A 22,351-nucleotide genomic window follows, 5' to 3' on the forward strand; every position below is an offset into this window, starting at 1 on the left:
TAAGAATAATACGAATATAAACATGACATGATACGTATATTCTTCCGCGTTTGCTGTTTTCTCACTCTAGTTTCGTAGTGTATTAGGCAGACAGGATTTAAATGAGATAGCAGCAAACACGCAAGAATACATAGCAAAATGTTTATATTCGTATTATTCTTATGGTGAAGAGAATACTGCATGTGATTCACATTTCATCAGGTTCCTATTAGCAACCATCTCTTCTCACTGCTAGGAAAAAATTCAGAACGTAGAGTTGGCCATATTGACAAATATACCAAACAATCTTGCCAGTCGGATTTTCGTAGTACATTGAAATTCTGCTACACTCTAAGATGAACAACACGGAATTTGTATTTACTCCGTTGGATAATGTATGAAAGTGCAGTGGTCGAAACTCGGGGCGGAGAAAAAAAAGCTCGTCTTCCACCTTTTCTTTTAAATTTATTTACTGACGCAGAGGTTTTGGCGCCAGTATTTATCTTTGTGCCTACAAAGCATGCCTGTGTAGCGCTACATATATTTGACGGCAGAAGTTAGTTGTGGTTGGACCTAGCAACATTTTTCAGAACTTCCGCTGATTCTAAGCCGCAGGCGGTTTTTTGGATTACAAAAACAGGAAAAAAAGTGCGGCTTAGATTCGAGTAAATACGGTAGGCTGTCGATATGGTTGCACTATCGGTCGGAGGATGGCATTCACTTATCACACAGCCATTACGGTGCCTTCCATGACCACCAGCGGCGTACGTCGGCCCCACGTAATGCCTGACCAGGTTGCCTCCAATGTACCACACTGCATGGTGTTGTGGTTGCAAAGATAGACCTCGACACAGACGTTGGGAGTGAAGTTGCACATCATGCGGCCTATTGCACACAGTTTGAGTCGTAACACAATGTCCTGTGGCTGCACGAAAAGCATTATTTAACATGGTGGCATTGCTGTCAGGATCCCTCCGAGCCATAATCCGTAGGTAGCGGTCATCCACTGCAATAGCAGCCTCTGGGCGGCCTGAGTGAGGCATGTCATTGACAGTTCCTCTCTCTCTCTCTCTCTCTCTCTCTCTCTCTCTCTCTGTATCTCCTCCATGTCTGAACAACGTCGCTTTGGTTTGCTCCACAATGCCTGGACACTTCCCATGTTGAGAGCCCTTCCTGGCACAAAGTGATAATGAGGACACGATCGAACCGCGGTACTGACCGTCTAGGCATGGTTGAACTACAGATAACACGAGCCGTGTATCTCCTTTATGGTGGAATGACTGGAACGATCAGCTGTCGGACACCCTCCGTCTAATAAGCGCTCCTCATTAATGGTTGTTTACAACTTTGGACAGGTTTGTGTCTGTGATACAATATCCACAGTCAACGTCTATCTTCAGTTCTGGGAACCGGGATGATGCAAAAAAATTTTGATGTATGTAAAATGGTAAGATACAGATTTTGGAACCAGATTCTAAACCGTAAAACATTTCCAGGGGCAGATGAGGACTCTGACCACAATCTATTGGTTATGAACTGTAGACTAAAACTGAAGAAACTGCAAAATGGTTGGAAATTAAGGAGATGGCTACTGAATAAATTGAAAGAACCAGAGGTTTTGAGAATTTCAGAAGCAGCACTAGGCAACGATTCACTGAGACAGAGGAAAGGAATAAGTAGAAGAAAAATGGATAGGTTAGAGGCATGGATCAAATATGTAAAGGGACAAGGCCTAATAGAATCACATTAAATACTGAATTTAAAAGATGAAAGGAGGCAGTAGCAGGAACCCAACCCTGGAATGACCTCCCACATTATATTAAAGTAATGAATAACATCTCCAGCTTCAGAAGACCATCAATGACACATCTACTAAAGCAGCAATAATGATGATAACTGCTGTCTTTGTACGCACTTGTTACCCTTGTACATCCTTCTAACCCATCTGATCTTCCTCATTTCCCAGTAGTCTTAGCCGATGCAATCTCCTTAAATTTCATTTCCCCAGAACTCGCTATATCAGAAAACATCTATCTTGTTCACCCATAAATTCTTCTTATATCTGCATCTATCATTATTGTTATTATTGCCATTACTACTACTACTACTACTACTACCACCACCACCACCTCCATCACTACTAGAGGCAGCAGCTGCAGCAGTGCAAGTACTACCAGTAATAACTTTATTAGTTTATAGTCAGTTTTAATTTACTCACACTGCCTCTTGAGACACTCAAATCATTTTAATACTAATTATATTAAAATTGTCATTCCTAGGTAACTATGATGTGAAATAGTTACTGTATGTGTGAGACCTTGGTCCAATGTAAAAGAAGGCTTGATGACCCTACTCAGATCAGGTTAAATAAATAAATGGGTAGATCGTGTAACTAAGGACGACATACTGAACAAAACTGGTAAGAAAAGAAATTTATGGCACAACTTGACTACATGAAAGTATCGGTTGATAGGACACATTCTAAGACATCAAGGTATCACCAATGTGAGGGGGGGGGAAGTAAATGATAAGAGGAAGACTTACGAGATAAGTACAGTAAGCATGTTCAAAAGGGTGTAGGTTGCAGTAGTTACTCGGAGATGAATAGGCTTGCAGAGGATAGAGTAGCATGGGAAACTGCTTCAAACCAGTCTTTGGACTAAAGACCAGAACATTAGTTGACAGGAGGTCACAACTGTCTTATGCGTTAATCTATGAGTTTATAAGTAAAGCTGAAATTCACCACTGTCAACATTTCAGAAAAATAGTGATTTCTCATAATAAAAGCAATACAAGATAATTTTTATAACACGATACGCTATGATTTCAACTACACACAAGGTGATTCAAAAGTCATATCCCATATAACAAATAGGGCGAAACGCACCCATCAACAAACTTTCAGATCCGATAGTATGGACGAAAACGAGAAAAAATGTCTAGTAAACATTGGCTCTAAAATGCATACCTTAAGAGCTATGAGTACTTCTCATCTTCAATGCTTTGAAACAAATCTCTTCCACAGCAAGCTCTTTGATTTCCATGTTTTGAGAGGTGCTAGTATTGAGCAAAACAACAAAAAAATGTCCAGAAAGCAAGGGCTCTAACATGCATACCTTAAGAGCTACAAGCATTTGGTCAGCAGCAGAGCTGCATTTCAGAGTGTCAAAGACAAACAAGGGCTCATAGCTCGTAAGGTATGTATTTTAGAGCCAATGTTTACTAGATATTTTTTTCTTGCTTTGGTCCATATTACCACCTCCAAAAGTTTGTTAGTGGAGATTTGCTTCACCCTATTTGTCCTATGGGGCATGAGTTTCGAATAATCCTGTACAACAAAGAGGATGAGCTACACCTTAGAACCAATATGCATTCTGCAATTGTTATTTGTTTATGAAATTGTGGTTCTACACCCTTGAAGGGAAGTTTTTAAATACAGTATCTGTGGTTAAAATTGTTGAACAAGAGAAAACAGCCAACTTATCTGTTGTATACATAGGACTTTTGCACACCCAAGTAACAACAAAAATTAAACACACGGTGTTGCAAAAGTACAGCAATAGCTATTAAACATACGTTGACAGCAGCTTCTCCAACAGGTAACAATGTGTTCAAATCAAAAGCGATACAGCAGACAATATTTTTTTGCCAATAAACTGCCTCACATTATTCTTTTTTAAGTAAGGTATTTTAAACTATGAGAAATCTATTATATTCTGTTTTCTTTTGGAAGAAAGTACAATAGGTTTGACTTACACCAAGTGTTTCCGGGGGATGCTTTGCTTTTGGTGATGGTTGCTTCACCATCTAAAATAAAGAACAGTTTCTTTTACCGACCATAAAATACAAGCACTATGCTTATCACTCTAGTGTCATTTTCACTGTACCTCAGTCAGTGAAAAGTAAATGAATTTATGTTTGGTCAAACACATTTACAACAGGATGACTGTAGGCTTTAATGGACCAATTGTCAATAAACATAACAACATAAAAAAGACACCAGGACAGCTTGTAATAACATAAGTTTCTATGAGTGCAGGGACACAGAATGGCATCATCTGAATTCAAAACACAATGTTACATTTCTTTCCAAAGGTCTCACTAAAATCCAATCATGTTGGACTGATCATGGATCTACTATCCTTCAACCGGTCCCTAGAGTTGAAATATTTTTTTGCCAGTAATCCTTCTGACAACAACAAAGCAAAAGCTAATGTGAAACCTTGATTCTCCCGGTTCATACATTCATAAAACTGTAAATCCCCCATCCTGTATGTCTACCCTGTGGCTACTTTCCAGGAATCCATTATTTTTAACCTGGGCTCATCTTCCTTTCATAGGCCCCTTCACAAACACACAAACCTCTTAATGGAAGAAAGGGCAGCCAACCACAATGCTAAAAAGTACCATGATTTGATCATCTACCCTGTGAACAAAGACTCCATAGCTGTCATGGTGAACTACAGTGATTACCTGACAGATGATACCTGCCAACTGTCTATCTGTTCAACATCAAGCCCTGCAACAGTGGACCAATCCCAGAAATCCATCACAATCTCCAACACCTTCTCAAATTTCTAGGTCCACCCAGCACCTGTTCCCCAAATCTCTTCCTCCTTATCCTACTTTCCCACAGAATCACCTTCGATATGCTTCTAACCTAATTATCCTGGACACCACACTGTAGCTATTAACTGTGTTCCCACAGAAAAAAATCTCAGTTCTAGTTGACCAACATTTGAAACTTATTACCTGAATTCTAACTTAAAATTTTAAGGACATTAACCACTTCCTTCATCATCTCTCTACCACCTCCAACTCATCACCGTCTGCATCCCTGGTTGTCACTGTCGATGCCACCTGCCTCGCTGCCACCTCTTCGAATGTCCTCGCCACTCCAAACCCATCACTTCAGTCCTTATACAGCTGATAAACTATGTCATTTTCCATTATTACTTCTCCTTTGAGATGAAGATATTTAAACAAATTCACAGCACAGCAATGGGTACCTGCATGGTGCTCTCATACACCAACCTGTCTGTAAGATACACAGAGGAAACCCTTCATATCAACTAAGATTCTACACCCTTTATCTGTTTCAGTTTCACTGTAATATCTTCAATATCTGGACTCAGGGACAAGACACTATCATCATTCCTCCATAATCTCAATATCTCTACTCTCAATTTCACCCTGCCTTCTTCAGCTCAGCACGCCACCTTGCTTGACACTGGCCTACACTCCTCTGGCGGCTCCATAAAAATCTCCATGCACATAAAGCTCACCATCAACAGTACCTCTACTGTGATAGTTGTCCTCCCTTCCACACTAAAAAGTGTCTTCCATATAATATATACATCCATGGAATGCGTAGAGACAAACAATCCTTTGCCCAATATGTCAGAGGGACAGGAAAAAAATTGTTTCATTTGATGGTCAAATTCTGTGATATTTTTAGTCAGTTCCAGTGCTATTTTTGCCAATTTTACTATTTCTTGTCAATTTTGGTGCTTTTTCCACATTTTGGTGATTTTTCCCAATTTTGTTGCTATTTTTTGCTGATTTTGGTGTTTTTTTCCGTCAGTGGTTTTTTGTCAATTTTGGTACTATTATTTGACAGATTTGGTGTTTTTTTTTTCCAATTTTGGTGTTTTTTCTCAATTTCATTGTTTTTTTAAGTTTTGGTACTTGTTTTTTCCAATTTTTGTGCTATTTTTTGCCAATTTTGGTGCTATTTTTGTCACCACATTGTAGCCAGTTATGGAGGAAATGAACTGTTCCTTTAAGATTATACACAAACCTCAGTCTTGACGAAACAGGAAGTTAAAAAGAAATTTCAACATCCATTAACTATCAGCACATACACTGGCAAACTGCCCTCCTCAGACTCACAACATTTTTATATGAGAAATTGACAAATTTCATGATACTTTGTAAAAATTACCGATTTTGCAATATTTTGTAACAACAGTAGTAAAAACCATCAATTTCACGTTATCGTTTTCACGAAATTTTCCTGTCTTTACTTATAGATCTTGCTAAGGACTTCACAGTCAATAACTATCATGAAACCATAGTACACCAACAGATCGCCAATGCCACAACCATGCAAGCTGCTGACTCTCCAACCACGTTCACCACCATCCCTCCCTTACCCAGAATGACCACAGACTGAACAACTTTACATGGTTCTTTGTTCCAATTTTGACCAGTACTAATTATGGGACACATTTTTAAAGACTCTATATATTACCACTGCGAATTAAATTGTGTACCAGATTTTTAAGAAATTAATAAAAAATATTAATCTAAGTATGGAATGCAGTTTTTAATTCACTATATCTCTTTTAATTTCATCATATCACTCCACGCGAATTGGTATGGGTGGACGCTATACTTAACAGCCGAACTAAGTTAATAATTGGCTCCTTCTACCGACCCCCAGACTCCGATAATATAGTTGCGAAACAGTTCAGAGAACATTTGAGTCTCGTAACAAATAAATACCCCACTCATACGGTTATAGTTGGAGGAGACTTCAACCTTCCCTCGATATGTTGGCAAAAATACTTGTTCAAAACCGGTGGTAGGCAGAAAACATCTTCCGAGATTGTCCTAAATGCTTTCTCCGAAAATTATTTTGAGCAGTTAGTCCACGAACCCAACGAATTGTAAATGGTTGCGAAAAAACACTTGACCTCTTAGCCACAAACAATCCAGAGCTGATAGAGATCATCATGACTGATACAGGGATTAGTGATCACAAGGTCTTTGTAGCTAGGCTCAATACCGTTTCTTCCAAATCCACCAGAAACAAACGCAAAATAATTTTATTTAAAAAAGTGGATAAAGTGTCACTAGAAGCCTTCCTAAGAGACAATCTCCATTCCTTCCGAACTGACTATGCAAATGTAGACGAGATGTGGCTCAAATTCAAAGATATAGTAGCAACAGCAATTGAGAGATTCATACCTCATAAATTGGTAAGAGATGGAACTTATCCCCCATGGTACGCAAAACAGGTCCGAACTCTGTTGCAGAGGCAACGGAAAAAGCATGCGAAGTTCAGAAGAATGCGAAATCCCGAAGATTGGCTAAAATTTACAGACACGCGAAATTTGGCACGGACTTCAATGCGAGATGCCTTTAATAGGTTCCACAACGAAACATTGTCTCGAAATTTGGTAGAAAATCTGAAGAAATTCTGGTCGTATGTAAAGTATACAAGCGGCAAGACACAATCAATACCTTCGCTGCGCAGAGCCGATGGTACTGTTACCAATGACTGTGCCGCTAAAGCGGAGTTATTGAATGCAGTTTTCCGAAATTCCTTCACCAGGGAAGATGAATGGAATATTCCAGAATTTGAAACACGAACAGCTGCTAGCATGAGTTTCTTAGAAGTAGATACCTTAGGGGTTGCGAAGCAACTCAAATCGCTTGATACGGGCAAGTCTTCAGGTCCAGATTGTATACCGATTACGTTCCTTTCAGATTACGCTGATAAAATAGCTCCCTACTTAGCACTCGTATACAACCGCTCGCTCACCTATAGATTTGTACCTACAGATTGGAAAATTGCGCAGATCGCACCAGTGTTGAAGAAGGGTAGTAGGAGTAATCCATCTAACTACAGACCTATATCATTGACGTCGATTTGCAGTAGGGTTTTGGAGCATATACTGTATTCAAACATTATGAATCACCTCGAAGGGAACGATCTATTGATACGTAATCAGCATGGTTTCAGAAAACATCGTTCTTGTGCAACGCAGCAGCTAGCTCTTTATTCGCACGAAGTAAAGGCCGCTATCGACAGAGGATCTCAAGTTGATTCCGTATTTCTAGATTTCCGGAAAGCTTTTGACACCGTTCCTCACAAGCGACTTCTAATCAAGCTGCGGGCCTATGGGGTATCGTCTCAGTTGTGCGACTGGATTCGTGATTTCCTGTCAGGAAGGTCGCAGTTCGTAGTAATAGACGGCAAATCATAGAGTAAAACTGAAGTGATATCAGGTGTTCCCCAGGGAAGCGTCCTGGGACCTCTGCTGTTCCTGATCTATATAAATGAACTGGGTGAGAATCTGAGCAGTTATCTTAGGTTGTTCGCAGATGATGCTGTAATTTACCGTCTAGTAAGGTCATCCGAAGACCAGTATCAGTTGCAAAGCGATTTAGAAAAGATTGCTGTATGGTGTGGCAGGTGGCAGTTGACGCTAAATAACGAAAAGTGTGAGGTGTTCCACATGGGTTCCAAAAGAAATCCGTTGGAATTCGATTACTCGATAAATAGTACAAGACCACATAGATAATATTGTGGGGAAGGCGAGCCAAAGGTTGCGTTTCATTGGCAGGACACTTAGAAGATGCAACAAGTCCACTAAAGAGACAGCTTACACTACACTCGTTCGTCCTCTGTTAGAATATTGCTGCGCGGTGTGGGATCCTTACCAGGTGGGATTGACGGAGGACATCGAAAGGGTGCAAAAAAGGGCAGCTCGTTTTGTATTATCACGTAGTAGGGGAGAGAGTGTGGCAGATATGATACGTGAATTGGGATGGAAGTCATTACAGCGAAGACGTTTTTCGTCGCGGCGAGATCTATTTACAAAATTTCAGTCAGCAACTTTCTCTTCCGAATGTGAAAATATTTTGTTGAGCCCAACCTACATAGGTAGGAATGATCATCAAAATAAAATAAGAGAAATCAGAGCTCGAACAGAAAGGTTTAGGTGTTCGTTTTTCCCGCGCGCTGTTCGGGAGTGGAATGGTAGAGAGATAGTATGATTGTGGTTCGACGAACCCTCTGCCAAGCACTTAAATGTGAATTGCAGAGTAGTCATGTAGATGTAGATGTAGATGTAGATGTAGATGTAGAAATGTCGGTATCCAGTAACTGGAAAACTAATTGTTGTTAACTAATATGGCTACTAAGTAAGAACTTCCATTGTTTCAGAAACATAACAAATACTCTATCAATTTTTCCCGCGCGCTGTTCGGGAGTGGAACGGTAGAGAGATAGTATGATTGTGGTTCGACGAACCCTCTGCCAAGCACTTAAATGTGAATTGCAGAGTAGTTATGTAGATGTAGATGTAGATGTAGAAATGTCGGTATCCAGTAACTGGAAAACTAATTGTTGTTAATTAATATGGCTACTAAGTAAGAACTTCCATTGTTTCAGAAACATAACAAATACTCTATCAATTTACACACAATCTAACTATTGACTGAGGAAAGAGTTCTTAGTTGGTAAAAGTTGAAAGCACTGTGAAATTCTGGTGAGTTATATTATTGTATTCAGCCATTTTAACAATTACTAAAGGTCTCTTTGTGATCACAGACCGGTGCTCGAAGACTCGGAGACAGCTGGTGGAGAGAACTGTATCGCCACCTCACAGGTGGAGTTTGATAGTGCTTTGATTCTGCTGCTGTAGGGCCTGGGATCTGAAACGATATACTGCATGTTAAATTCACATCAGAAAAATGAAACAAATGTCCTGTTTAAAACACACACACACACACACACACACACACACACACACACACACACACACACACAGAGAGAGAGAGAGAGAGAGAGAGAGAGAGAGAGAGAGAGAGAGAGAGATTCTCCAATTCAACATAAAACACTTAACTTTAACTTATCTGAAATATTATGAAAAGGGTAGATTGCTATTCACCAGTACAATGAAAAGACCATTACAAATAAGCTTTCAGCCACAGCTTTCTTCAGAAAAGAGAAACGTACACACATTCACACAAGCAAGCACACCTTACACACACACACACACACACACACACACACACACACACACACGTGACTACTACCTCCGGCCACTCCGGCCACTCCGGCCAGACTGCAACAGAAATGCATTGAATAGGAGCAACAATCTGGGGCAGGACAGGAAAGGGGAAGGTATGGCAGTGTACAGATGCAGGAAGAGGAATTGGCACTGCAGGGTAGAGCATGCAGGAATTAGAGGTGGCAGGACAGAGCTGACCGACACAGCATCGGAAGGCTGTAGGGGAGGGAGATGAGGGAGAAAAAAACAGGGAGCAGGAAGGAGAGGAGTAGAGAAGGGGAAAAGACCAGTGGATACACCAGCAGAGACCAGTGCAGAATGAGGGTGAAGGGAGGCGAATCATGAGGAGGTGATAGAACAGAGGCGGCAGAAACATTTGGATGGAGGGTGTTGGGGCAGTAGGTTACCATAGGCTGAGCTTGGGGTGATTTAGGAAACTGAGAATGTGTTGTAAGGAAAACTCCCAGCTGTGCAGTTCAGCAAAAGTCGGTGGTGGAGGTGAGGGTTCACATGGCCTAGGTTGTGAAGCTCCATCCAGCCACCTCTAGTCCCCAACACTCTGCCAGGCAGCACTCATTCCTCTTCCCTCACCCATACCCTGCTAACCCTTCCCCTTCCCTGCTCCAATTCAGACTGTTACTCCTGCTCAATGCAATTCTGTTGTGGATTGGCTGGAAGTAGCGGTCGTGTGTGTGAGGTGTGCTTCCTTGTGTGAATGTGTGCGCACTTCTCTTTTCTGAAGAAGGCTTTGGCTGAAAGTTTATTTGTAACAATCTTTTCATCATGCCTGCCTGCAGTTCAACATGTCATTTTTACAGTAAGTAGCAGTCCATCCCTTTCATAGTATTGTTGACATTCCAACCTAAACTTTCCATTGTTTAACTTATCTGAAAGCATTTCAGCTTTCACACAACAATAACTTTTCTTATGCAAATGCACTGAAACAAAGTACAACCTGTCACTACCCTGCATATATATATTACATCTGTATGTCGTCCAATTTCAGTATACAAAACTGAGCATGTTAGACCTTGAAACTTCCTGGCAGATTAAAACTGTGTGCCGGGCCGAGACTTGAACTTGGGACCTTTGCTTTTAGCGGGCAAGTGCTCTACCAACTGAGCAACCCAAGCACGACTCACGCTCCGTCCTAACAGCTTTACTTCTGCCAGTACCTCGTTTCCTACCTTCCTAACTTTACAGAAGCTCTCCTTAGACCTTGTCACTAACATTAAAAGTAAAAAACATGTCTAATGACAAAGTAAACACACTATTAGTATACATCAGTGTTCAATTAAACATTCAACTATGGAATAGGTTTTGTCCAGAATAAGTGATTTCATATAACATTTAAAATTTGCTTAGTTATCTGTCAGACATTTTATATTGTTGGGAAAATGATCAAAAACTTTTGAGACTGCTCAGTAAGCTCCTTTCTGGTCCACTGCAACCTTTAGAAATGAGAAATGAAGTTTTTTTTAATATGTGTTTTTTTACAGTCATCTTCAGATCTTACACTGATGACTGCTAGTGATTTTTCTGATGTTTCAACTAAGCGAGTGGCTAGCATTGTAAAAGATTCACAATTCAATTCTGTTCATGGGAAGCCTAGCCACTTGTGTTGATGATATACACTCCTGGAAATTGAAATAAGAACACCGTGAATTCATTGTCCCAGGAAGGAGAAACTTTATTGACACATTCCTGGGGTCAGATACATCACATGATCACACTGACAGAACCACAGGCACATAAACACAGGCAACAGAGCATGCACAATGTCGGCACTAGTACAGTGTATTTCCACCTTTCGCAGCAATGCAGGCTGCTATTCTCCCATGGAGACGATCGTAGAGATGCTGGATGTAGTCCTGTGGAACGGCTTGCCATGCCATTTCCACCTGGCGCCTCAGTTGGACCAGCGTTCGTGCTGGACGTGCAGACCGCGTGAGACGACGCTTCATCCAGTCCCAAACATGCTCAATGGGGGACAGATCCGGAGATCTTGCTGGCCAGGGTAGTTGACTTACACCTTCTAGAGCACGTTGGGTGGCACGGGATACACGCGGACGTGCATTGTCCTGTTGGAACAGCAAGTTCCCTTGCCGGTCTAGGAATGGTAGAACGATGGGTTCGATGACGGTTTGGATGTACCGTGCACTATTCAGTGTCCCCTCGACGATCACCAGTGGTGTACGGCCAGTGTAGGAGATTGCTCCCCACACCATGATGCCGGGTGTTGGCCCTGTGTGCCTCGGTCGTATGCAGTCCTGATTGTGGCGTTCACCTGCACGGCGCCAAATACGCATACGACCATCATTGGCACCAAGGCAGAAGCGACTCTCATCGCTGAAGACGACACGTCTCCATTCGTCCCTCCATTCACGCCTGTCGCGACACCACTGGAGGCGGGCTGCACGATGTTGGGGCGTGAGCGGAAGACGGCCTAACGGTGTGCGGGACCGTAGCCCAGCTTCATGGAGACGGTTGCGAATGGTCCTCGCCGATACCCCAGGAGCAACAGTGTCCCTAATTTGCTGGGAAGTGGCGGTGCGGTCCCCTACGGCACTGCGTAGGATCCTACGGTCTTGGCGTGCATCCGTGCGTCGCTGCGGTCCGGTCCCAGGTCGACGGGCACGTGCACCTTCCGCCGACCACTGGCGACAACATCGATGTACTGTGGAGACCTCACGCCCCACGTGTTGAGCAATTCGGCGGTACGTCCACCCGGCCTCCCGCATGCCCACTATACGCCCTCGCTCAAAGTCCGTCAACTGCACATACGGTTCACGTCCACGCTGTCGCGGCATGCTACCAGTGTTAAAGACTGCGATGGAGCTCCGTATGCCACGGCAAACTGGCTGACACTGACGGCGGCGGTGCACAAATGCTGTGCAGCTAGCGCCATTCGACGGCCAACACCGCGGTTCCTGGTGTGTCCGCTGTGCCGTGCGTGTGATCATTGCTTGTACAGCCCTCTCGCAGTGTCCGGAGCAAGTATGGTGGGTCTGACACACCGGTGTCAATGTGTTCTTTTTTCCATTTCCAGGAGTGTATTAGAAAATCCACTAAATAACCACTGGTCGAAGAACTCAAGATGAGCCACAAACTGTGGAACCCTCAGCTGAACTGTACTAAGTAAATTGTTAATAAAGTGTGACAACACTCGTGAGTATACTACTTTCTCAGATAGGTTAGAGAAAGTTTGTCAGCTTATGAAACTGGACAATAATTATTACTTTTCCTGTCACCCAACTTCTAAAGAAGGTTAACACTGGCATATTTTTATCTGCCTGGAAAATTTTTCTGCGCCACATGCATTACATCATTACAGAAACAACACATCTTCAGAATGTTGTTCAAAATTTCATCAGCACCATCTACATCTAGATCATACTCCGCAAGTCACCTAATGGCGTTTGGCAGAGGGTACTTTTGGTACCACTATCTTTTCCCTTCAACTCTGTTCCACTCGTGAACAGTGTGTGGGAAGAATGATTATCGGTAAGCCTCTGTATTGACTCTAATTTCTCGAATTTTCTCCTCACGGTCAATGCGCAAGATGCATGTGGGGGGAAGTAATATGTTGTCTGACTCCTCCTGAAAAGTGCTGTCCCAAAATTTCAATAGTAAATCTCCCTGTGATGCACAACGCCTCTCTTGCAACGTTTGCCAGTGGAGTTTGTTTAGCATCTCCTTTACGCCCTCTCGCCAGCTAAGCAATCCCGAGACAAAACGTGCCGCTCTTTGTTGGATCTTCTGTATCTCCTCTATCAGTCCTACCTGATAGGGATCCCAGACAGATGAATAGTACTCAAGGATCAGGTGAACAAGTGCCTTATAAGCCACTTCTTTCGTGGATGAGTTACAGTTCCTTAAGATTCTTCTGATGGACCTGAGTCTGGTGTCTGCTTTTCCCACTATCTGTTTTATATGGTCATTCCACTTAAGGTCACTCTGGATAGTTACGCCTAGATATTTTATGTCAGACGCTGTCTCCAGCTGTTTGTCATCAATAGTGCAGCTGTAGAGTAGTGGATTTCTTTTCCTATGTATGCGCAATATATTACATTTATTTACGTTCAGGGTCAACTGCCAGGGCATGCACCAATCATCAATTCTCTGCAGGTTGTTCTGCAAATTCTTACTATCTTTGCTACTTCGGTATAGACAACTGCATCAGCTGCGAATAGCCGTAAAGAGCATCCGACACCTTCTACTAGTTCATTTATATATTGTAAACAGCAATGGTCCTATCATACTTCCCTCTGGTACTCTGGATATTACCTTTATATCTGTCAGTTTAGTTCTGTTAAGAGCAACGTGTTGAGTTCTATCTGCAAGAAAGTCTTGAATCCAATCACAGGTCTGCTCTGATACTCCGTAAGCTCATACTTTTTTCATTAAACGGCAATGCGGGATGGTGTCAAATGCCTTACTGAAATCAAGGAACATAGCATCAACCTGACCGCTGTTGTCCACTGTGCTGTGGATCTCATGGAAGAACAGAGCGAGCTGAGTTTCGCAGGATCTCTGTTCGTGGAATCCATGTTGATTTTTATAGAGGAGATGTTCATTTTCCAACAACGTCATCATTTTTTAGCATAAAACATGTACCATAATTCTGCAACAGATTGACGTCAATGTTACAGGTCTATAGTTGTCATACGGCCTTTCTTGAAAACAGGAATGAACTGCACTTTTTTCATAGTCATTAGGTACCTTTCGTTGCTCAAGTGATCTACGATAAATTACTGCTAGAAGGGGAGCAAGTTCTTTTGCTTAATCTTTATAGAATCTTATAGGTATCTCAACTGGTCCTGAAGCCTTTCCACTACTAAGCGATTGTAGCTGCTTTTCAATTCCGCGATCAGTTACCTCAATATCTGCCATTTCGATGTTTGTACAACAATTGAAAGAAGGGACAATGTTATGATCTTCTGCAGTGAAACAACTTCACAAGACCGAATTCAGTATTTCGACCTTCTCTCTGTTATCTTCCGTTTCGGTGCCAGTGTGGTCGCTGAGAGAATGAACCATATGAGTTTTCAAGAACTTTTATAGCTGCATTAATTTCAGTAAAGGAGGTTAGTGCTACTGTAAGTGGATTAAATTTCTGCAGAATGAACTTCAATCCCCTTGCTTCTTCAAGTGAACTATCTGACATGATTTCTGCCACTTTGTGAATCATGTCATAGTATAGTCCTTCAGTTTCACTGTGGTATTATTTTGTGCACTGGCTGGTCATCTTATCTTTTTAACATTGATGTCTCAAGTGACAACTGTAAGAAATATATTTCTTTACTGAAAAAATAGCTAGCCACAGCATCAAGAAAGACACAAAACATGTACAAATGTATGCATGTTTGTCTACACACACACACACACACACACACACACATTGTGAATATAGGTTTTATTATGTCTTCATTTCAATGAGAATGTATAACAGATTCCACTTACATCAGTATGTGGCAGTGTTTCTGGAGACGACTTCACTTTTGATGAGGAATGCTTTGTTACCTGAAATGAAACATATTTTCTTTTACCATTTGCAAAATACAATTTTTACACACACACACACACACACACACACACACACACACACACACACACAGTTTAATAACATGTTTCGACAAACACAGAGACTTAGAGTGACATCACCTGAATTTAAAAAGGAAATTACTCCCAGCAACACATAACTTCTACATTTTAATTTCAAGTAGTTGTCACAATTATCTACACAAAACAGACATAAATGTCACATATTATTGACAGAAATACACTCTCTTGCTAAACCATCTACTCTGAATTATACAATTTCTATTCTGCATATTTAAGTAAGTGGGCTTATTTCACCTGAAGTAGAGACAAGAATGACGTGAGCCTTCATGGAAAAAGTATGAAATATTACATATTAGGGTTCAACACCACATCAATAACAAGGTCATTAGAGATGTATCAAAAACTTGAAATGGGGAAGAGTTGGAGAACTAAATCAGCGATTTCAATGGAAACATTCCAGCATCTGCTTCAAGAAACTTATGGAAACAACACAAAACCTAAATCAGGATGTCCAGATGGAGATTTGAACTGCTGTCCTCTTGTATAAATTCCAATGCTTAACCACCACACCACTACACTGTTTCACTGATAAGGGTGTAGAAAGAAAAAATAAGGTCAGTTGACCCTTGTACTTCACCACAGTCTCTAAACTAGAGCACAAAGTCAATCTAAGCCCAGGCCATTACGATCCCTTGTAAGTAAATAATTGGCACAGTATGGGACACAATGACTATTCATTCACTCAGAATATTCTGCTCAGTAACATCAGCAAATAAATAAATTATAACATTAGGATTATGCTGGACTCCACAGAGTCACTGATTTACAAAACACAACTCATGATTGTGTTTGTGCCACTCGACAACATCTTATACATGATGAGTTCAGAGTTTTGAATGCACTCCATAGAGCTTTATCTCATTTGGTGAATTTTGTTACCAAAGTAGTACACGAAACACTCTGGACACTGTCCTGCTCTGAAGGCAAAATATTGGAGATAATATCTTAACTTACAAACAGAGTATGTTTTGTACGGTTCCCTTCTTCTAAATGAAAAAATAAAGTTTAAATATAAAACTTTTTAATCTATACGAGGGGCACTATTTTTGTAAAAATACAGTTTTCATTCTGCATATGTGAAAGTTTTACAGTGTGTAGATGCATCCTTCTTCAAACTTAGTTCAACCTGTTCTCGTGAGTGGGGCTGTCACAGCATGTCTTCAAGACAGCTGCTACACTTTACATTCATCAGAAGCAACTTGTTGTCATAGAATTCCAGTGCTGTGAAAATGAGACAGTGGGAAACATTCACAATAGGCTGAGAAAGGTGTATGAAGATGCTGCTGTCGATCGTAGTACAGTTAGTCGGTGGGCAAGCAGGTTACGTGATGAAAGCGGGCACGACAATATTGAGGATTGTCCTCGCAGCGGGTATACAGGCGCTGGTTCCAAGATGGCGTAAGGCAGTTGAGAGGAATGGAAATTATGTGGAGAAAAGAAAATATTGTTCCTAAGGGATGTATCTACACACTGTAAAACTTTCAAACATGTAGAATAAAAGACGGATTTAAAAAAAAAAAATAGTGTGCATTTCTTCTGGAGTGACCCTCATATACATCCACCAGTTCCGTCAAAAACTCACCAAACAGATAATTTCACTCCGTTGACTGATTTACACAACTCAGAGTTTTGGGTTCTTACCAAATTGGATAATTAGGACTAATCACAGAGGGACTTTTTTTGGCACTTTCTTTTGGCTGGATTCCCTTACTGATATATTTTCTGATATAAGTATGATAACAAAAGTTCTGGCAGAATGTAAATAATTTAGCAGTAAAGGAGGCAACTCATCAAACAGTGGAAGTGTTGAGTTGTCAACAGGCACACAAAAAGGAATGAAAGCTTTGCTAATTTTCACATGAATCTTTCACTGAGTGCGCGCATACATGCACAAGTGCATGCATGTGCGAACCCCCTCCCCCCCCCCCCCAAAAAAAAACACACACACACACACACACACACACACACACACACACACACACACACACTGTACAGGCTGAACACTGAACACACAAAGCCAGAACTGCAATTCTGCAAGCAGACTGGGGTGACGGGTTGTTTTACATTGTCTTGGGTTGCGTGAGTAGAGGGAGAAAGGAGGTATGAGGCAGGAGGGAGGGTTGCATAAGGTTGGCTGATACAGGATACAGTATGCAGGATAGAAATGCAGGAGGGAGAGTCAGCAGACGCACAGGATAGGAATGCAACACACAGGAACTGGAGTCAGTACGCTTGTGAAGGACTGGATTGGGAAGTGGTACAGTAGAGTGTCAGGGGAGACTGTTGGGTAGAGAATGAAATCAGTTAGCAGAGACTGAGGTCAAGAGGATTATAGGAATGAAGGATGTGTTCTTTCTAAAGACAACTCCCATCTACATAGTTCAGAAACTCTGGTGTTGGGGGAAAGGATCCACATGGCATGGGTTCTAAAGCACATATTGAACTCTAGCATGTTGCAGCAGCTGGTTTCATCACTGGGTGGTCAACTCTGCTCTTGACCACAGTTTGGCAGTGGCCATTCATTCTGGTGGACAGTTGGTTGGTGGTCATGCCTACATAAAATACTGTGAAGCAACTGAAGCAGAACTAGTGTATGACATGGCTGTTTTCACAGATAGCCCTGCCTCTGATGAGATAGGGTAAGTGTGTGACAGGACTAGAGTAGGATGTGTTGGGTTGATGAATCCACACCCGCACCTACATGTATACCGTATTGTGTGTGGCGCACGGTACTTTGTACCACTACTAGTCATTTCCTTTCCCGTTCTACTTGCAAATAGACTGAGGGAAAAATGACTGTCTATATGCCTCTGTACAAGCCCTAATTTCTCTTATCTTATCTTTGTGGACCTATGCGAAACATACATTGGGAGCAGTGGAGTCGTTCTGCAGTCAGTCTCAAATGCTGGTTCCCTAAATTTTCTCAATAGTGCTCCTCGAAAAGAATGTTGCCTTACCTCCAGTGATTCCAATTTGAGTTCCCAAAGTATCATAGGGGGGTCACTGAGGGGTGTGTGTGTGTGGGGGGGGGGGGGGGGGGGGGTGAATTCAGGGGCAAAATTCTGGGATGGGCCTATGGATCTGAGTAGGACTTATGTTGGACTTTGGGATGGGAAAACTATGGCAGATATAGTATGAGTCAGACAGGGAGGATGATTTAATCAGGGTCTGTCTTGAGGTTGCAGATGGCTTTTCTTTCTTCTGTTTGGAGGTTCCTGTTCTTGAGAAGGGACCTGGGAAAGAATGGAGAGGCCAAGTTGGAGGTAAGGTACTCTAGGATTGTAACCAGGAGATCCCTAGGTGGTAGAAGGGGAGTGTCTTGGTTGGCTGGTGGTACGAACTCAGAGGTGCAAGGTTCAGAGCAAGGAAGTGTATCTACTGTATGGATGGGAAGAGGAAGAGTAGGTCTCTGATAAGTCCAGCATGGGTGAACTTGGGTGTAGGACTGAACGTGAGCCCTTTGGATAGTACTGAAACTACTGTGTGATGTAGGTTTTTGGTAGATAATTTGATAACACTGTTTCGAGTTTCATGGAATGTTAGAAGGAAGTTCTATAGGATGTGCCAGATGGGAAAAGTCAGCAGTGTAGGACCCAGGTGCTATACGGGGTTGATGAATAGATTTACTGGGGTTAAGATAGCTGTTGACGGGTAGTGACGCTCAGAGGTGGGAGTAGGATATTAATAAATTGGATGATTTTTGGAGGTGGTGTCTTGACTGCTCTTCCATGTGTTGGAGGTGCTGGAGTTTTGATTTGGGAAATATGGTTATGAAGTTGGGATTGCACAGTAACAGTATCTCATGGAGGGAGCAGACGGGGTTCAGGGATTCCTATACCACAAAGATTTGTTTCTGTACTACCAGGTTTGTAAGGAATAGGGACTGGCAGAATCTGAAAATTTCCAGGTTGTTGTGAAAGAAGGAGCGAGAGCCAGAGAAGGAGATTTTTATGTTTAGGTCATCAGGGGGGGGGGGATTTTCTTTGGCTCAGGCAGCATTTAAGAAACAGATTATGGGACTAAGTTGGCTAAGTATAAGGATAGTTTTCTGAACCGATGCCTTTCTGAACTCCTACCTCCTCTCTCGCTATACCCACACCACCCGACACAACCCTGTCACCAGTCTACCTGCTAAATTGCAGCCACCAGCACAATGTAACTGCAAAGGTGAGAAGAAAGGGTGGGGGGAAGGCATTTACGCACAAATATGTACATGTTATCTAGCTCATTAAAGATCCCATTCTAAAGCTAGCAAAGTCTTCATTCCTTTTTGTGTGTCTGTCGACAACTTAGTGCTTCCACTTTGAGCAAGTTGCCTCCTTTACTTCTACAATTATTTGTAATACCTTTTTCTATTTTTTGTTTCCCATAATTTCTTCAAAATAGTTGCACTATTACAGTTTAATGCTCATCCAGTATTTTATTTACACCAACAGTATGGCATCATATGGTGACAGGAAGGGCATCTGGCCACCTATTAAATTAACATGCCACATCTGATTAACCAGCAGACCCCGCAAATCGGGATTAATGCTTGGAAAGAGAGAGAGAGAGAGAGAGAGAGAGAGAGAGAGAGAGAGAGAGAGAGAGAGAGTATGGCATCATACAACTTTGATCTCAGTATAAGTAGCTATAAAACTCAGGTCTAACAAAATATATCTAAATCTAGAAAGTGGAATGCACATATTCTGTGCATAATAACAATGCACTTCTACTTTCTGAGTGTGACTACTGTAGATAATACGACAGTATACCCAAAGCATCATGAGAATCTGATGAGAGCAGATTGCTCAATCTGGGCTGCTAAGCAGTGGATCATCAAAAGTGAACTGACAACTCAAAACAACAAGGAAAGAGGCAAGTGTAGACAGGATGGCTGATAAATTGATAAACAAAGACCAACAAGCAACCCAAGGAGAGAAAACCAGAAATGTAGAGAAGCCTAGATCAATAACCAGCAGTGTACTACCACAATAAGATGATAGCGAAGTGAATACACAGTTTCCCTCTGTGTCATACAGCAGTCATACTTATACCACCCATGTGAGTGCTGGGTGGCTGGTGTTGTGGCCCATGATGCCATCGCAGGTGACACCTAGCACTTAATGGCTATTGCTACTCCATCTAGCAGCCAAGTCCAGCCCTGCATTTTCGGAAGTGCTTTCAAAATCAACAGGCTGGGATGATCTGAAAAGAGCATCTTTGGTCACAAGTGGCCTGGATGGTGTTTTGGTAGGTGTGCTGGGAGTGTATTTAGTGTCTCGGTACTTAAGCTCGCTGGCTGGACAGTGGAACTGCGAATGTTTGATGATGTGCTGGGTAGTGGTACATGGGCATTGTTGGCCAAGACTGCAGAGGCTGCATGGACATCCCAATCCCCTTATCTGTGGCTATTGATATTCCTGCTGGTTGTCTTGGGCACAGGTTGTACAGGTCGTATCTGTGCAAATTGTGGGACTGGTAATTGGGGGTTGCGGGGAAAAAGGGGGGGGGGGGGGGGGGAATGGGACATTCTGGTTCTTGGTGTAACACTGGTGGTGGTGGCAGAATGAATGGATAGAACTGGTTTGTATGGAGGTGCTCCAACCACTTTGATGTGTCAACTGAGGTGATATATCATCCACGGGTGTCAATCACTACTTCTGGTGTCCATGTGTCTTTTGTTAATTAGGAACGTGCCCAAAATTGCTGTTGTTGATGAGTATCACCCTGAGTTCTGAGCCTGGGGTTCCTGGAGTCGAGGGATGAGGAGATGGAGGAGCTCTGCTGCGCTAAGGTCCTAGATAGATGCGGTCCTATATGTGCTTGGGAAAACTGTGAACTCTGTTGTTACTGCTGTTGTTGTTAGTGGTTGTCCCATTGCTTTCAACATTTGCAGCTTCCTTGAACCCCGCTTTGACATTGGAAGATGAATAGAATGGGAGGCTAACAACTTGCTTTATTCTGTTTGAAGTGCTGAATTATTTGAAAGCAATTGCCATGAACTGGGACTCATTGTCAGACACTATAGTTCGGGGAAGCCCTCCAATCACTAGAATCTGGAGTAGTGTGATTATTGTGGCTTCGGTTGTGATGGATATCACACTTACCACTTTGGAGTAAGAATCCCCCAATGGCAGCCATATACAGCCAAGAAATGTGCCTACAAAGTTCAGACAGATGCCTTCCCAAGGTTGGCACGGTTGTGGACCAGGAGACAAAAGATTTTGGTGCCAGTAAGCATGTTATCTCACAAGAGCTTTCACCCATGACATTCCTAAGTGCCCACAACAAAAGTAATCGTGGAACCCGTGGTCTTAATGTGGGCAGCATGACAACACTGTGCATACCTTCCACTGTGTCTGTTATTGGGACATCATTAATGACTGCTAGACAGGGGTAGATGTGAGGCAAGGTTTGGATTTTTGTTCTTGAAAATGCATATGGGCCACCTGTGGAGCATGTAGCACATGACTTATCACAGGATCAAGTTCTGGTGTATGTCTGCAATGATTCAAGCTGCTTCTATGGGAAATTCTTTCAAGGTCTGTCTCTTTTCAACATGTATGTTGAAACATAAGACTTCCTGCTGGTCAAAGGCCAGGTCTTTGCCTCCGGGAAGGCACAATAGATCATTTCCATTGGTGTGTTCAAGCATATTTAATTGTATGAGTGTAAGAGCTTAGGGAAATGCCCAACATTGGAGGCATTGTGCTGTTCATTCTATAAGACTGGAGTCTGACCTTAATAATGCCTTAATAAAGAAAGCAGTTTATCGTCCCTGATTAATGTGAACTTTGTGCCAAATAGGAATACATGGAACTTCTTAAATGTTAACACAATTGCTAATGTATCTTTCCTCATTTGAGAGTAGTTCTTCTGGCTGAGCATCAGCATTTTTAAAGCACAAGCATTGGGTTGTTCGGTACTATCATCATTTCTATGTGCCAGCACAGCACCAA

At 42.1% G+C, this 22,351-nt stretch overlaps 1 protein-coding gene across 3 annotated transcripts in view; it reads right to left on the reverse strand.

Annotated features, from left to right (window-relative positions):
• The window catches only part of LOC124556740 (mitogen-activated protein kinase kinase kinase 1-like), a 169,314-nt gene that overhangs the window by 110,645 nt on the left and 36,318 nt on the right, over nucleotides 1–22,351 (reverse strand). For 2 of the 3 annotated variants that reach the window (XM_047130741.1, XM_047130739.1), the window contains 3 exons: nucleotides 15,249–15,308; nucleotides 9,325–9,426; nucleotides 3,736–3,786 (listed from right to left, as the gene is read on the reverse strand). In XM_047130741.1, coding sequence (XP_046986697.1) covers nucleotides 3,736–3,786; nucleotides 9,325–9,426; nucleotides 15,249–15,308 — 213 coding nt within the window. The remainder of the gene's footprint in view (nucleotides 1–3,735; nucleotides 3,787–9,324; nucleotides 9,427–15,248; nucleotides 15,309–22,351) is intronic. The other variant, XM_047130740.1, reaches the window with a different exon arrangement.

The sequence above is a fragment of the Schistocerca americana genome, chromosome X, assembly GCF_021461395.2.
Source record: "Schistocerca americana isolate TAMUIC-IGC-003095 chromosome X, iqSchAmer2.1, whole genome shotgun sequence".
Taxonomy (NCBI): Eukaryota; Metazoa; Arthropoda; class Insecta; order Orthoptera; family Acrididae; genus Schistocerca; species Schistocerca americana.